Source organism: Oncorhynchus kisutch, linkage group LG14, assembly GCF_002021735.2.
Source record: "Oncorhynchus kisutch isolate 150728-3 linkage group LG14, Okis_V2, whole genome shotgun sequence".
In the NCBI taxonomy this organism is placed as follows: domain Eukaryota; kingdom Metazoa; phylum Chordata; class Actinopteri; order Salmoniformes; family Salmonidae; genus Oncorhynchus; species Oncorhynchus kisutch.
The window spans coordinates 79,730,532-79,746,595 of NC_034187.2; the positions used below are offsets into that span (position 1 = coordinate 79,730,532).

A 16,064-nucleotide genomic window follows, 5' to 3' on the forward strand; every position below is an offset into this window, starting at 1 on the left:
CTCTCAGACATCTTTGTCAAGGTTTTTCTAAGGTTGTGATCAGTAACCAGGTCTAATAGTTTGTCTCGCTGTCTCTCAGACATCTTTGTCAAGGTTTTTCTAAGGTTGTGATCAGTAACCAGGTCTAATAGTTTGTCTCGCTGTCTCTCAGACATCTTTGTCAAGGTTTTTCTAAGGTTGTGATCAGTAACCAGGTCTAATAGTTTGTCTCGCTGTCTCTCAGACATCTTTGTCAAGGTTTTTCTAAGGTTGTGATCAGTAACCAGGTCTAATAGTTTGTCTCGCTGTCTCTCAGACATACAGCGGTGATGGTCGCCAGCATTAAGAAGGGAATCGCAGATGCCGACGCAGAGGCCAGGGTAGAGGCCCGCAAGTAAGAATACACACACACTCAGCATTACACACACACACACGCTCAGCATTACACACACACACGCTCAGCATTACACACACAACACACGCTCAGCATTACACACACACACCACGCTCAGCATTACACACACACACACGCTCAGCATTACACACACACACACACACGCTCAGCATTACACACACACACACACACGCTCAGCATTACACACACACACACACACGCTCAGCATTACACACACACACACACGCTCAGCATTACACACACACACACACACGCTCAGCATTACACACACACACACACACGCTCAGCATTACCACACACACACACACACGCTCAGCATTACACACACACACACACACACGCTCAGCATTACACACACACACACACGCTCAGCATTACACACACACACACACACGCTCAGCATTACACACACACACACACACGCTCAGCATTACACACACACACACACACGCTCAGCATTACACACACACACACACACGCGCTCAGCATTACACACACACACACACACACGCGCTCAGCATTACACACACACACACACGCTCAGCATTACACACACACACACACACGCGCTCAGCATTACACACACACACACACACACGCGCTCAGCATTACACACACACACACACGCGCTCAGCATTACACACACACACACACGCTCAGCATTACACACACACACACACGCTCAGCATTACACACACACACACACACACGCTCAGCATTACACACACACACACACACACACGCTCAGCATTACACACACACACACACACACACGCTCAGCATTACACACACACACACACGCTCAGCATTACACACACACACACGCTCAGCATTACACACACACACACACGCTCAGCATTACACACACACACACACGCTCAGCATTACACACACACACACACGCTCAGCATTACACACACACACACACGCTCAGCATTACACACACACACACACGCTCAGCATTACACACACACACACGCTCAGCATTACACACACACACACACGCTCAGCATTACACACACACACACACGCTCAGCATTACACACACACACACGCTCAGCATTACACACACACACACACACGCTCAGCATTACACACACACACACACACACACTCGGCATTACACACACACACACTCGGCATTACACACACACACACGCGCGCTCAGCATTACACACATTTTTCTACAGACATACTCACACATTATTTCTCTCTCTCAGGGCATACTGGGGTCTTAGGAACCATTTCCCGGGGGAGGCAGACTCTCTGTTCAACTCGTTAGAGCCGTCCTATCAGAAGAGCCTCCAATCGTCTCTCAAGAGTTCTGGGAGCGTGACGTCTCTTCCTCAGAGCGACCGCTCCTCTTCCTCATCACAGGAAAGCCTTAAGTAATGACCCCTGACCTTTAACTATACGTTTTTGAGAGGAGGGGCTCAGAGGTACCCGGAAAGTAATATTTTGCTCTCGCCCTTTCCTTCTCTCCTCTCTCTCCTCTCTCTACTCTCTTTCTCTCCTCTCTCTCTACTCTCTTTCTCTCTTCTCTCTACTCTCTTTCTCCTCTCCTCTCTCTCCTCTCTCTCTCCTCTCTTTCTCTCCTCTCTTTCTCTCCTCTCTTTCTCTCCTCCTCTCTCTACTCTCTTTCTCTCTACTCTCTTTCTCTTCCTCTCTCTACTCTCTTTCTCTCCTCTCTCTCCTCTCTTTCTACTCTCTTTCTCTCCTCTCTCTACTCTCTTTCTCTCTTCTCTCTACTCTCTTTCTCTCTTACTCTCTTTCTCTCCTCTCTCTCCTCTCTACTCTTCGCTCTCCTCTCTCTCTACTCTCCTCTCTCTCTACTCTCTTTCTCTTCTCTTCTCTTCTCTTCTCTTTTCTCTTCTCTTCTCTTCTCTCTCTTCTCTTCTCTCTACTCTCTTTCTCTCCTCTCTCCTCTCTCTCCTCTCTTTCTCTCCTCTCTTTCTCTCCTCTCTTTCTCTCCCTCTCTTTCTCTCCTCTCTCTACTCTCTTCTCTCTACTCTCTTTCTCTCCTCTCTCTACTCTCTTTCTCTCCTCTCTCTCCTCTCTTTCTACTCTCTTTCTCTCCTCTCTCTACTCTCTTTCTCTCTTCTCTCTACTCTCTTTCTCTCTACTCTCTTTCTCTCCTCTCTCTCTCCTCTCTACTCTTCGCTCTCCTCTCTCTCTACTCTCCTCTCTCTCTACTCTCTTTCTCTTCTCTTCTCTTCTCTTCTCTTTTCTCTTCTCTTCTCTTCTCTTCTCTTCTCTTCTCTTCTCTTCTCTTCTCTTCTCTTCTCTTCTCTTCTCTTCTCTTCTCTTCTCTTCTCTTCTCTTCTCTTCTCTTCTCTTCTCTTCTCTTCTCTTCTCTTCTCTTCTCTTCTCTTCTCTTCTCTTCTCTTCTCTCTTCTCTCTTCTCTCTTCTCTCTTCTCTCTTTTCTCTTCTCTTCTCTTCTCTTCTCTTCTCTCTCTTCTCTCTTCTCTTCTCTTCTCTTCTCTTCTCTTCTCTTCTCTTCTCTTCTCTTCTCTTCTCTTCTCTTCTCTTCTCTTCTCTTCTCTCTTCTCTCTTCTCTCTTCTCTCTTCTCTTCTCTTCTCTTCTCTTCTCTTCTCTTCTCTTCTCTTCTCTTCTCTTCTCTTCTCTTCTCTTCTCTTCTCTTTCTCTTCTCTTCTCTTCTTTCTCTTCTCTTCTTCTCTTCTCTCTCTCTCCCCCAGTCGTCCTCTGTCATCTAAATGGTCAGCTGCTCCTGGAAGAGGTGAGACACACACACACTACCTCCGGTATTGATTACATGATTTTGTGGCGTGTACGTTATTTGTTTGTGTTTTGTTATATACATTCAGAAAGTATCCAGACCCCTTCATTTTCCCACATACTTTCGGGAATCCACTGTTATGTGCCAGCAAGTGATTGTATAGTGTGTGTGTGTGTGTGTGTGTAAATATATATATCCTCCCTTCCCCTCCCAGTCCCGTCGGGTCATAAGGGCGGGGCGTCGCCGGGCTCCCTACAGCGTTCCCGTAGCGATGTAGATGTTAATGCGGCAACGGTTGCTAAGCAGCGGCACATCGGGCAGGTGGGGCCAGTGAGACTGACCCCCGGCTCCTACTCCTCATTGGGTAAGGAAGCTGTCAATCAAAACAGACAGCCAACCAATCAGACAGGCAGTTTAGACATGAGTCTGAGTGACTGATATGGTCTATCAAATAATCAATCACCCGGGTGCGCGCGCGCTGGTGCTGTATGTTACAATTATTTCCTAGTGCTTTCAGGACCTGGGCTGAACATCTTACTGAATATACTTCCTGCCTCTCATCTCCCATGTTTGTCTGCGCGTGGCTCTGTGTGTGCCTGCTGCCTGTATGTGTGTGTTTGTCTGCGCGTGGCTCTGTGTGTGCTTGCTGCCTGTATGTGTGTTGTATGTCTGTTTGTGTAGATATGTGCTGTCAGTGTGTATTTGTTAGGCACGTTAGTTGTGTAGATATGTGCTGTCAGTGTATTTGTTAGGCACGTTAGTTGTGTAGATATGTGCTGTCCGTGTGTATTTGTTAGACACGTTAGTTGTGTAGATATGTGCTGTCAGTGTATTTGTTAGGCACGTTAGTTGTGTAGATATGTGCTGTCAGTGTGTATTTGTTAGGCACGTTAGTTGTGTAGATATGTGCTGTCAGTGTGTATTTGTTAGGCACGTTAGTGTGTAGATATGTGCTGTCAGTGTGTATTTGTTAGGCACGTTAGTTGTGTAGATATGTGCTGTCAGTGTGTATTTGTTAGGCACGTTAGTTGTGTAGATATGTGCTGTCAGTGTGTATTTGTTAGGCACGTTAGTTGTGTAGATATGTGCTGTCAGTGTGTATTTGTTAGGCACGTTAGTTGTGTAGATATGTGCTGTCAGTGTGTATTTGTTAGGCACGTTAGTTGTGTAGATATGTGCTGTCAGTGTGTATTTGTTAGGCACGTTAGTTGTGTAGATATGTGCTGTCCGTGTGTATTTGTTAGACACGTTTAGTTGTGTAGATATGTGCTGTCAGTGTATTTGTTAGGCACGTTAGTTGTGTAGATATGTGCTGTCAGTGTGTATTTGTTAGGCACGTTAGTTGTGTAGATATGTGCTGTCAGTGTATTTGTTAGGCACGTTAGTTGTGTAGATATGTGCTGTCAGTGTATTTGTTAGACACGTTAGTTGTGTAGATATGTGCTGTCAGTGTATTTGTTAGGCACGTTAGTTGTGTAGATATGTGCTGTCAGTGTGTATTTGTTAGGCACGTTAGTTGTGTAGATATGTGCTGTCAGTGTGTATTTGTTAGGCACGTTAGTTGTGTAGATATGTGTTGTCAGTGTGTATTTGTTAGGCACGTTAGTTGTGTAGATATGTGTTGTCAGTGTGTATTTGTTAGGCACGTTAGTTGTGTAGATATGTGCTGTCAGTGTGTATTTGTTAGGCACGTTAGTTGTGTAGATATGTGCTGTCAGTGTGTATTTGTTAGGCACGTTAGTTGTGTAGATATGTGCTGTCAGTGTATTTGTTAGACACGTTAGTTGTGTAGATATGTGCTGTCAGTGTATTTGTTAGGCACGTTAGTTGTGTAGATATGTGCTGTCAGTGTATTTGTTAGACACGTTAGTTGTGTAGATATGTGCTGTCAGTGTATTTGTTAGGCACGTTAGTTGTGTAGATATGTGCTGTCAGTGTGTATTTGTTAGGCACGTTAGTTGTGTAGATATGTGCTGTCAGTGTGTATTTGTTAGGCACGTTAGTTGTGTAGATATGTGTTGTCAGTGTGTATTTGTTAGGCACGTTAGTTGTGTAGATATGTGCTGTCAGTGTGTATTTGTTAGGCACGTTAGTTGTGTAGATATGTGCTGTCAGTGTGTATTTGTTAGGCACGTTAGTTGTGTAGATATGTGCTGTCCGTGTGTATTTGTTAGACACGTTAGTTGTGTAGATATGTGCTGTCAGTGTATTTGTTAGGCACGTTAGTTGTGTAGATATGTGCTGTCAGTGTGTATTTGTTAGGCACGTTAGTTGTGTAGATATGTGCTGTCAGTGTATTTGTTAGGCACGTTAGTTGTGTAGATATGTGCTGTCAGTGTATTTGTTAGACACGTTAGTTGTGTAGATATGTGCTGTCAGTGTATTTGTTAGGCACGTTAGTTGTGTAGATATGTGCTGTCAGTGTGTATTTGTTAGGCACGTTAGTTGTGTAGATATGTGCTGTCAGTGTGTATTTGTTAGGCACGTTAGTTGTGTAGATATGTGTTGTCAGTGTGTATTTGTTAGGCACGTTAGTTGTGTAGATATGTGTTGTCAGTGTGTATTTGTTAGGCACGTTAGTTGTGTAGATATGTGCTGTCAGTGTGTATTTGTTAGGCACGTTAGTTGTGTAGATATGTGCTGTCAGTGTGTATTTGTTAGGCACGTTAGTTGTGTAGATATGTGCTGTCAGTGTATTTGTTAGACACGTTAGTTGTGTAGATATGTGCTGTCAGTGTATTTGTTAGACACGTTAGTTGTGTAGATATGTGCTGTCAGTGTATTTGTTAGACACGTTAGTTGTGTAGATATGTGCTGTCAGTGTATTTGTTAGACACGTTAGTTGTGTAGATATGTGCTGTCAGTGTATTTGTTAGGCACGTTAGTTGTGTAGATATGTGCTGTCAGTGTATTTGTTAGGCACGTTAGTTGTGTAGATATGTGCTGTCAGTGTGTTTGTTAGGCACGTTAGTTGTTCCGCATGATTCACTGTTGGATTATGTTCTGTTACTAACATAGATACTATACCTCTTTCTCTCTCTCTCCCTCTCTGCAACTCTCTCTCTCTCTCTGCAACTCTCTCTCTCTCTCTGCATCTCTCTCTCTGCATCTCTCTCTGCATCTCTCTCTCTCTCTCTCTGCATCTCTCTCTCTCTGCATCTCTCTCTCTCTGCATCTCTCTCTCTCTCTCTCTGCATCTCTCTCTCTCTCTCTGCATCTCTCTCTCTCTGCATCTCCTCTCTCTCTGCATCTCTCTCTCTCTCTGCATCTCTCTGCATCTCTCTCTCTGCATCTCTCTGCATCTCTCTCTCTCTCTGCATCTCTCTCTCTCTGCATCTCTCTCTCTCTCTGCATATCTCTCTCTCTGCATATCTCTCTCTCTCTCTGCATCTCTCTCTCTCTCTGCATCTCTCTCTCTCTGCATCTCTCTCTCTGCATTCTCTCTCTCTCTGCATCTCTCTCTCTCTCACACTAAAGATGATGCCTCAGATAAAACAGATGGTAAGATCAACTCCTTCACCCCCCCCTCCCTCTCTGCATCTCTCTCTCTCTGCATCTCTCTCTCTCTCTCTGCATCTCTCTCTCTCTGCATCTCTCTCTCTCTCACACTAAAGATGATGCCTCAGATAAAACAGATGGTAAGATCAACTCCCCCCCCCCCTTCATTCCTCCTTCCTGTGTATTCTGGGAGTGGCCCTGGACAGGAAAGAGTTAACCCTGTAACCATGGCCCCCTCTGCTGTTCCTCTGTACTCTAACATCTCATATTCCATAATTGTGACCAACCGACTCGAAAATGATATATATATATTTAACTTTAGATGAAAGCAGAGACACAGAGCTACCCTGAATTTTAGGAACAATGGGAAAGTAATTCTGCTTTCAAAGTTGATTAACTTGTAACCTCACTTCTGAGAAAATGCCTTTTTTGTGTTTTGGTACCTACTGGAGAGCTCTTCTTTATCTCTACTCATTCAGCATAGTTCACACCCTCTTAAGCCTTATCCCCAGTACGCTTGTGTACTAAACAACCAAAGGTTTATACTATGGTTTATACTACATCTTTCTGTAGACACTTGTCGATAGTGACATCATGAACATTCTGTTGTTGTACGACATCAAACTTGTCATTGTTGTTATGAAACAGTATAAACACAAAAACTACAGGACATCAGCAGCCTTGTGGTGCAAATGGCATAACTGGTGTATTTTAACACCAATGTACCCATCCATTTAAAAATGAATTTAGTGTATGTCAATCTAGCAAACCATGGAAACAAAAAGCAAGTTTCTAAACAATGTTTTGGTTCGTTTCTAGCTTGTTGGCTAACCTTAAGCTAGCTGGCTAACCTTAAGCTAGCTGGCTAACCTTAAGCTAGCTGGCTAACCTTAAGCTAGCTGGCTAACCTTAAGCTAGCTGGCTAACCTTAAGCTAGCTGGCTAACCTTACGCTAGCTGGCTAACCTTACGCTAGCTGGCTAACCTTACGCTAGCTGGCTAACCTTAGCGGGATTCAAGCCATAAGAAGTTTTTAACCAACAATGCAGTTTAAGAAATAGAGTTGAGAAAATATTTACTAAATAAACCAAAGTAAAAAGTAGCACAATAAAATTACATAACATTAACGATGCTCTGACACTGCCTAGTATATATAGGTCCAGGACGGCAGGGAGCTTGGCGGTGATGCAACCCGTCAGGATGCTCTCGATGGTGCAGCTGTAGAACCTTTTGAGGGTCTTGGGACCAATGCCAAATCTTTTCAGTCTCCTGAGGGGGAATATGTTTTGTCGTGCCCTCTTCACGACTGTCTTGGTGTGCTTGGACCATGTTGGTGTCCACATCACCAACAAACTAAGGAACTTGAAGCTCTCAACCTGCTCCACTGCAGCCCCGTCGATGAGAATGGGGGCGTGCTCGGAACCTCTTTTTCCTGTTGTCCACAATCATCTCCTTTGACTTGATCACGTTGAGGGAGAGGCTGCAATTACTATTGGTTCAATATTAGCTAGCTAGCTAACATTAGGCTATAACTAGCTATGCAAATGGCTCTGAGATACGAATAATATTACTACACAGATCATACACATAACGTTAGCTAGGGAGCCAGCCAGCTAACATTAGCTAGCTAGCTAACAGAAAACGACTTTCTGACAAAATTCGAAACTTATCATATCTGAAAATGTAGCTAGCTACTCTCTTACCCGTGTGCATGGATGGACACTTCTCCCTCTCTGTCACGGATGCCATTGTTACCCTTAGTTTGAAGATGTAATCCAGAGACAGGTATTTTATACAACAGCCTTCTGTGTGTTCTCTTTTCGACTCCCTCCGCAAATTTTCAATCAAACACCAGAATATTCTCCATCTCCTTATCCGTCTAACTCTGCTTCCACCGGACGTTCTACTGATTTCAGAACTCAGTCCTCCAACACTAATGCCGTTCTTTGTGATATCTTGAAAAATAGCTGAGTTTTAAAGGGATTACCTACACATACTGATCAGCTCATGTTATAGACAGAAGCATGTTACATGGCAGACCAATCATTAAACTCATTTCTAGGCATGTCCAGACCATCCATTATTTCAGCCAATCATGGCTAGCGGGAAGGTTCCTGGCTTTTTTTCGTGGCTAAATCAACTAAGTTCATAATTGTAACAATTTTATTCATATTTACAGATGGTGTACAAGTTTGTTGTTAAGGCACATGAATGTTCACATGTTCCAGAAGGCATTTCTGCAACAAACAACAACAATTTGGATCAAAAATAAAGGTTTACGTTTCTTGTTTCCTGAAATGATTCACAAATTATATCTCATATCTGGAACTAGAAAGAAAATCCCAAAGTTCTGATTTGATGTTGTTTTAAGTAAAAGTCAGATATTATTTGGGCATTTTAGTCGGCCGAGCTAAATCATATCACATGATCTTTGACCTCGGACACAGCCCCCCCCCCCCCCCCCCCCCTCTCTGTGTCTGACTGTAGTGGTCAGGTCAGTAGTAAGACAGTAGTACTTACTGTAAGTCTAGACTGTAAGACAAGTTACTGTTTAGACTAAGTTAGGTACGTGAGTGTATATAGACTAGTATTCTCCAGTAGTACTTCTCTTTACTTCTCTCAACTAGTGCTTATTGCTTAGTAGTGGAGGGTGGGTGGGCTCTGTTCTATTCAGAAAGTGTGAGAAGAAGAGTGTGTGTCCAGTCAGTGTCCGGTCTAACAGTATGACCTCTGACCTCAGGTCGTCTGAGGACCAAGCAGCCTCTCACCACGGCAACCAGTGTCAGCCACGTGGACTCCCGGGGACGCAGCCGCACCAAGATGGTGTCCCAGTCACAACGTAAGGAGAAACACACACACACCTTAAACACATATACACACACACACACACCTTATACACACACACACACCTTATACACACACACACACCTTATACACACACACACACCTTAAACACATACACACACACCTTAAACACACATACATACACACACACCTTAAACATGCATACATACACACACACCTTAAACATGCATACATACACACACACCTTAAACACGCATACACACACACACACCTTACACACACACACACACACACACACACACACAAACCTTAAACACATATACACACACACCTTAAACACATATACAGTGCCTTGCGAAAGTATTCGGCCCCCTTGAACTTTGCGACCTTTTGCCACATTTCAGGCTTCAAACATAAAGATATAAAACTGTATTTTTTTGTGAAGAATCAACAACAAGTGGGACACAATCATGAAGTGGAACGACATTTATTGCATATTTCAAACTTTTTTAACAAATCAAAACTGAAAAATTGGGCGTGCAAAATTATTCAGCCCCCTTAAGTTAATACTTTTTAGCGCCACCTTTTGCTGCGATTACAGCTGTAAGTCGCTTGGGGTATGTCTCTATCAGTTTTGCACATCGAGAGACTGACATTTTTTCCCATTCCTCCTTGCAAAACAGCTCGAGCTCAGTGAGGTTGGATGGAGAGCATTTGTGAACAGCAGTTTTCAGTAATTTCCACAGATTCTCGATTGGATTCAGGTCTGGACTTTGACTTGGCCATTCTAACACCTGGATATGTTTATTTTTGAACCATTCCATTGTAGATTTTGCTTTATGTTTTGGATCATTGTCTTGTTGGAAGACAAATCTCCATCCCAGTCTCAGGTCTTTTGCAGACTCCATCAGGTTCCATTCTTCCAGAATGGTCCTGTATTTGGCTCCATCCATCTTCCCATCAATTTTAACCATCTTCCCTGTCCCTGCTGAAGAAAAGCAGGCCCAAACCATGATGCTGCCACCACCATGTTTGACAGTGGGGATGGTGTGTTCAGGGTGATGGCTGTGTTGCTTTTACGCCAAACATAACGTTTTGCATTGTTGCCAAAAGGTTCAATTTTGGTTTCATCTGACCAGAGCACCTTCTTCCACATGTTTGGTGTGTCTCCCAGGTGGCTTGTGGCAAACTTTAAACGACACTTTTTATGGATATCTTTAAGAAATGGCTTTCTTCTTGCCACTCTTCCATAAAGGCCAGATTTGTGCAATATACGACTGATTGTTGTCCTATGGACAGAGTCTCCCACCTCAGCTGTAGATCTCTGCAGTTCATCCAGAGTGATCATGGGCCTCTTGGCTGCATCTCTGATCAGTCTTCTCCTTGTATGAGCTGAAAGTTTAGAGGGACGGCCAGGTCTTGGTAGATTTGCAGTGGTCTGATACTCCTTCCATTTCAATATTATCGCTTGCACAGTGCTCCTTGGGATGTTTAAAGCTTGGGAAATCTTTTTGTATCCAAATCCGGCTTTAAACTTCTTCACAACAGTATCTCGGACCTGCCTGGTGTGTTCCTTGTTCTTCATGATGCTCTCTGCGCTTTTAACGGACCTCTGAGACTATCACAGTGCAGGTGCATTTATACGGAGACTTGATTACACACAGGTGGATTGTATTTATCATCATTAGTCATTTAGGACAACATTGGATCATTCAGAGATCCTCACTGAACTTCTGGAGAGAGTTTGCTGCACTGAAAGTAAAGGGGCTGAATAATTTTGCACGCCCAATTTTTCAGTTTTTGATTTGTTAAAAAAGTTTGAAATATCCAATAAATGTCGTTCCACTTAATGATTGTGTCCCACTTGTTGTTGATTCGTCCCTCACACACACAAAGTTCCACTGCTTTGAGCGTGTGTTTGCGTGATGAGTTATTCACACTCTTTCTGTAGTCGCTGCTGGTATCCCTCACAGTCACAGTAAGCTCTTTTTGTAGTCGCTGCTGGTATCCCTCACAGTCACAGTAAGCTCTTTCTGTAGTCGCTGCTGGTATCCCTCACAGTCACAGTAAGCTCTTTCTGTAGTCCCTGCTGGTATCCCTCAGTCACAGTAAGCTCTTTCTGTAGTCCCTGCTGGTATCCCTCACAGTCACAGTAAGCTCTTTCTGTAGTCGCTGCTGGTATCCCTCACAGTCACAGTAAGCTCTTTCTGTAGTCGCTGCTGGTATCCCTCACAGTCACAGTAAGCTCTTTCTGTAGTCGCTGCTGGTATCCCTCACAGTCACAGTAAGCTCTTTCTGTAGTCGCTGCTGGTATCCCTCACAGTCACAGTAAGCTCTTTCTGTAGTCGCTGCTGGTATCCCTCACAGTCACAGTAAGCTCTTTCTGTAGTCGCTGCTGGTATCCCTCACAGTCACAGTAAGCTCTTTCTGTAGTCGCTGCTGGTATCCCTCACAGTCACAGTAAGCTCTTTCTGTAGTCGCTGCTGGTATCCCTCAGTCACAGTAAGCTCTTTCTGTAGTCGCTGCTGGTATCCCTCACAGTCACAGTAAGCTCTTTCTGTAGTCGCTGCTGGTATCCCTCACAGTCACAGTAAGCTCTTTCTGTAGTCGCTGCTGGTATCCCTCACAGTCACAGTAAGCTCTTTCTGTAGTCGCTGCTGGTATCCCTCACAGTCACAGTAAGCTCTTTCTGTAGTCGCTGCTGGTATCCCTCACAGTCACAGTAAGCTCTTTCTGTAGTCGCTGCTGGTATCCCCTCACAGTCACAGTAAGCTCTTTCTGTAGTCGCTGCTGGTATCCCTCACAGTCACAGTAAGCTCTTTCACATGCTTTTTTTTATACCTCTTAGGTTCCTACGAATCAGATTGCACACCAGGTATTGTGTGTGTGTGTGTGTGTGTGTGTTGGTTAGACGGACCCATTATGTTGCTCTCGTGGTCACTGTGGTTTTTTTGTGAGACGGGGTGTGTTTTCTGCATGCTTTGTTGTCTCACCACTGAGTGTTTTGTTGTTGGTGTGAAGAGTCCAGGTCTGCCAATAGTAATACCAAAACATGACAAAATACACCAGGAGGAACTAGCTAACTCTGCACCGGGAGGAGCTGGCTAACTCTGCACCGGGAGGAGCTGGCTAACTCTGCACCAGGAGGAGCTAGCTAACTCTGCACCAGGAGGAGCTGGCTAACTCTGCACCGGGAGGAGCTAGCTAACTCTGCACCAGGAGGAGCTAGCTAACTCTGCACCAGGAGGAGCTGGCTAACTCTGCACCGGGAGGAGCTAGCTAACTCTGCACCGGGAGGAGCTAGCTAACTCTGCACCGGGAGGACCTAGCTAACTCTGCACCGGGAGGAGCTGGCTAACTCTGCACCGGGAGGAGCTGGCTAACTCTGCACCGGGAGGAACTGGCTAACTCTGCACCGGGAGGAACTGGCTAACTCTGCACCGGGAGGAGCTAGCTAACTCTGCACCGGGAGGAGCTAGCTAACTCTGCACCGGGAGGAACTGGCTAACTCTGCACCGGGAGGAGCTAGCTAACTCTGCACCGGGAGGAGCTGGCTAACTCTGCACCGGGAGGAGCTGGCTAACTCTGCACCGGGAGGAGCTGGCTAACTCTGCACCGGGAGGAGCTAGCTAACTCTGCACCGGGAGGAGCTAGCTAACTCTGCACCGGGAGGAGCTGGCTAACTCTGCACCGGGAGGAGCTGGCTAACTCTGCACCGGGAGGAGCTGGCTAACTCTGCACCGGGAGGAACTGGCTAACTCTGCACCGGGAGGAACTGGCTAACTCTGCACCGGGAGGAACTGGCTAACTCTGCACCGGGAGGAACTGGCTAACTCTGCACCGGGAGGAACTGGCTAACTCTGCACCGGGAGGAGCTGGCTAACTCTGCACCGGGAGGAGCTAGCTAACTCTGCACCGGGAGGAGCTAGCTAACTCTGCACCGGGAGGAGCTAGCTAACTCTGCACCGGGAGGAGCTAGCTAACTCTGCACCGGGAGGAGGGAGGAACTGGCTAACTCTGCACCGGGAGGAACTAGCTAACTCTGCACCGGGAGGAGCTAGCTAACTCTGCACCGGGAGGAACTGGCTAACTCTGCACCGGGAGGAACTGGCTAACTCTGCACCGGGAGGAGCTAGCTAACTCTGCACCGGGAGGAGCTAGCTAACTCTGCACCGGGAGGAGCTAGCTAACTCTGCACCGGGAGGAGCTAGCTAACTCTGCACCGGGAGGAGCTAGCTAACTCTGCACCGGGAGGAGCTAGCTAACTCTGCACCGGGAGGAGCTACCTAGCTAACTCTGCACCGGGAGGAGCTAGCTAACGCACTCCGCACCGGGAGGAGCTAGCTAACGCACTCCGCACCGGGAGGAGCTAGCTAACGCACTCTGCACCGGGAGGAGCTAGCTAACGCACTCTGCACCGGGAGGAGCTAGCTAACGCACTCTGCACCGGGAGGAGCTAGCTAACGCACTCTGCACCGGGAGGAGCTAGCTAACGCACTCTGCACCGGGAGGAGCTAGCTAACGCACTCTGCACCGGGAGGAGCTAGCTAACGCACTCTGCACCGGGAGGAGCTAGCTAACGCACTCTGCACCGGGAGGAGCTAGCTAACGCACTCTGCACCGGGAGGAGCTAGCTAACGCACTCTGCACCGGGAGGAGCTAGCTAACGCACTCTGCACCGGGAGGAGCTAGCTAACGCACTCTGCACCGGGAGGAGCTAGCTAACGCACTCACTCAGTAAGTAGAGTAGATGATGCATCACTCTCAAGAAGCAGTGTGTGGACTCCCCCTGACAGGAACAAAATAAGAGATTCTAGGAACAAGAGATTAACATTGAGAAAATGAAGAATGGTGGGGAGATATCTTTGTGCTAGAGAGCTGTGCCGGGGCAGGTTTTGGCTGTGTGTGTTTGTGAGAGTGTGTTTTAGAGCATTTTTACTTTAAGGTGTTTTTATTTCTTCCATTGTGAAGCTGCTTTGCTTCGTCAGCGATACTGCTGCGTCACACACCGGCTACCCATCATGCAATGCTCTACCGTTCCTCCATCGAGCATCACAGCTGGTTCCGTGTGTGTCAGCCTTCAGTTTATTCAATATTTAATTGATACATTTAATTACGTGTTTGAATCGTGTTCATTGTCGCTCTCATTCTCTCGTCTAGGATCGCTCGGAATGCTCCCATGATGCTCTCTGTGTTCTAACGCCCATGGTGCTTTGTGCTCTAACACCTGTAATCCATCTTGTTTAACTTCCTGTCCCCGCCTCTGCTCCCTTCCCAACCAATGGTCTTATGGCTCCTCCCCCCCCATTGGTGCAGGATCTCAGTCTGCTACCATCGTTGGTGGTAAGAATCTAACGTCTACTACCTGTTACCCTCACCCCCCCTCTCACCCTTCACCTGTTCTCCCCCTCCTCCCCCCTCACCCTCTCTCTCACCCATCATCTGTTCTCCCCGCCATCCCCTCTCACCCCCCCTCTCACCCTTCCATCTGTTCTCACCCTCCTCCCCCCTCACCCAAGCTGGTCACCTAAAGCTCCACCCCCTCTCTGGCTGAAGCGTTTAGTTCAAACTAAAACATGGCTGTCTGCCTTCTTATGACTCTTTACTCTCTGAACTGAGGCCTGTTAGGAGGGAGCTGAGGCCTGTGTCTACCTGTTAGGAGGGAGCTGGGGCCTGTTAGGAGGGAGCTGGGGCCTGTTAGGAGGGAGCTGGGGTCTGTGTCGACCTGTTAGGAGGGAGCTGGGGCCTGTCTCTACCTGTTAGGAGGGAGCTGAGGCCTGTGTCTACCTGTTAGGAGGGAGCTGGGGCCTGTTAGGAGGGAGCTGGGGTCTGTCTCTACCTGTTAGGAGGGAGCTGGGGCCTGTCTCTACCTGTTAGGAGGGAGCTGGGGCCTGTCTCTACCTGTTAGGAGGGAGCTGGGGTCTGTGTCTACCTGTTAGGAGGGAGCTGGGGCCTGTCTCTACCTGTTAGGAGGGAGCTGAGGCCTGTGTCTACCTGTTAGCAGGGAGCTGAGGCCTGCTAGGAGGGAGCTGAGGCCTGTTAGGAGGGAGCTGAGGCCTGTCTCTACCTGTTAGCAGGGAGCTGAGGCCTGCTAGGAGGGAGCTGAGGCTTGTTAGGAGGGAGCTGAGGCCTGTCTCTACCTGTTAGCAGGGAGCTGAGGCCTGCTAGGAGGGAGCTGAGGCTTGTTAGGAGGGAGCTGAGGCTTGTTAGGAGGGAGCTGAGGCCTGTGTCTACCTGTTAGGAGGGAGCTGAGGGGATAGACGCTGGAGATATAAGAGCGAGAGAGGGGGACAGAGAGAGGGAGCGATGCATTGGTGATTCTGCATGGGAGGTAGATTGCGATGTGACCATCATCCTCTGACAGAACAGACTATTCCGATCTGTGTATTCTAGTATGGTCTGTGTATTCTAGTATTGGTTTGTGTATTCTGGTATAGTCTGTTTATTCTAGTAGGGTCTGTGTATTCTGCGTGTGTGTGGTGAAATAGATTAATTTGATATGTTTCAGTTGTGTAGTGAAAAGGTTTTCTCACTCTGGTCACATGACCCGCTCTTTCCATACATTTGACTTTCACACCTGTTCTCGTCTGTCTTTGAGGTAGGACTAGAGGTCGACTGATTATGATTTT

At 46.7% G+C, this 16,064-nt stretch overlaps 1 protein-coding gene across 1 annotated transcript in view; it reads left to right on the forward strand.

Annotated features, from left to right (window-relative positions):
* LOC109879615 (CLIP-associating protein 2-like) overlaps positions 1-16,064 on the forward strand; it is a 111,612-nt gene that overhangs the window by 61,982 nt on the left and 33,566 nt on the right. Inside the window, exons 15-20 of the mRNA XM_031789025.1 lie at positions 296-373; positions 1,615-1,782; positions 3,093-3,133; positions 3,348-3,497; positions 6,611-6,634; positions 9,371-9,469. Coding sequence (XP_031644885.1) covers positions 296-373; positions 1,615-1,782; positions 3,093-3,133; positions 3,348-3,497; positions 6,611-6,634; positions 9,371-9,469 — 560 coding nt within the window. The remainder of the gene's footprint in view (positions 1-295; positions 374-1,614; positions 1,783-3,092; positions 3,134-3,347; positions 3,498-6,610; positions 6,635-9,370; positions 9,470-16,064) is intronic.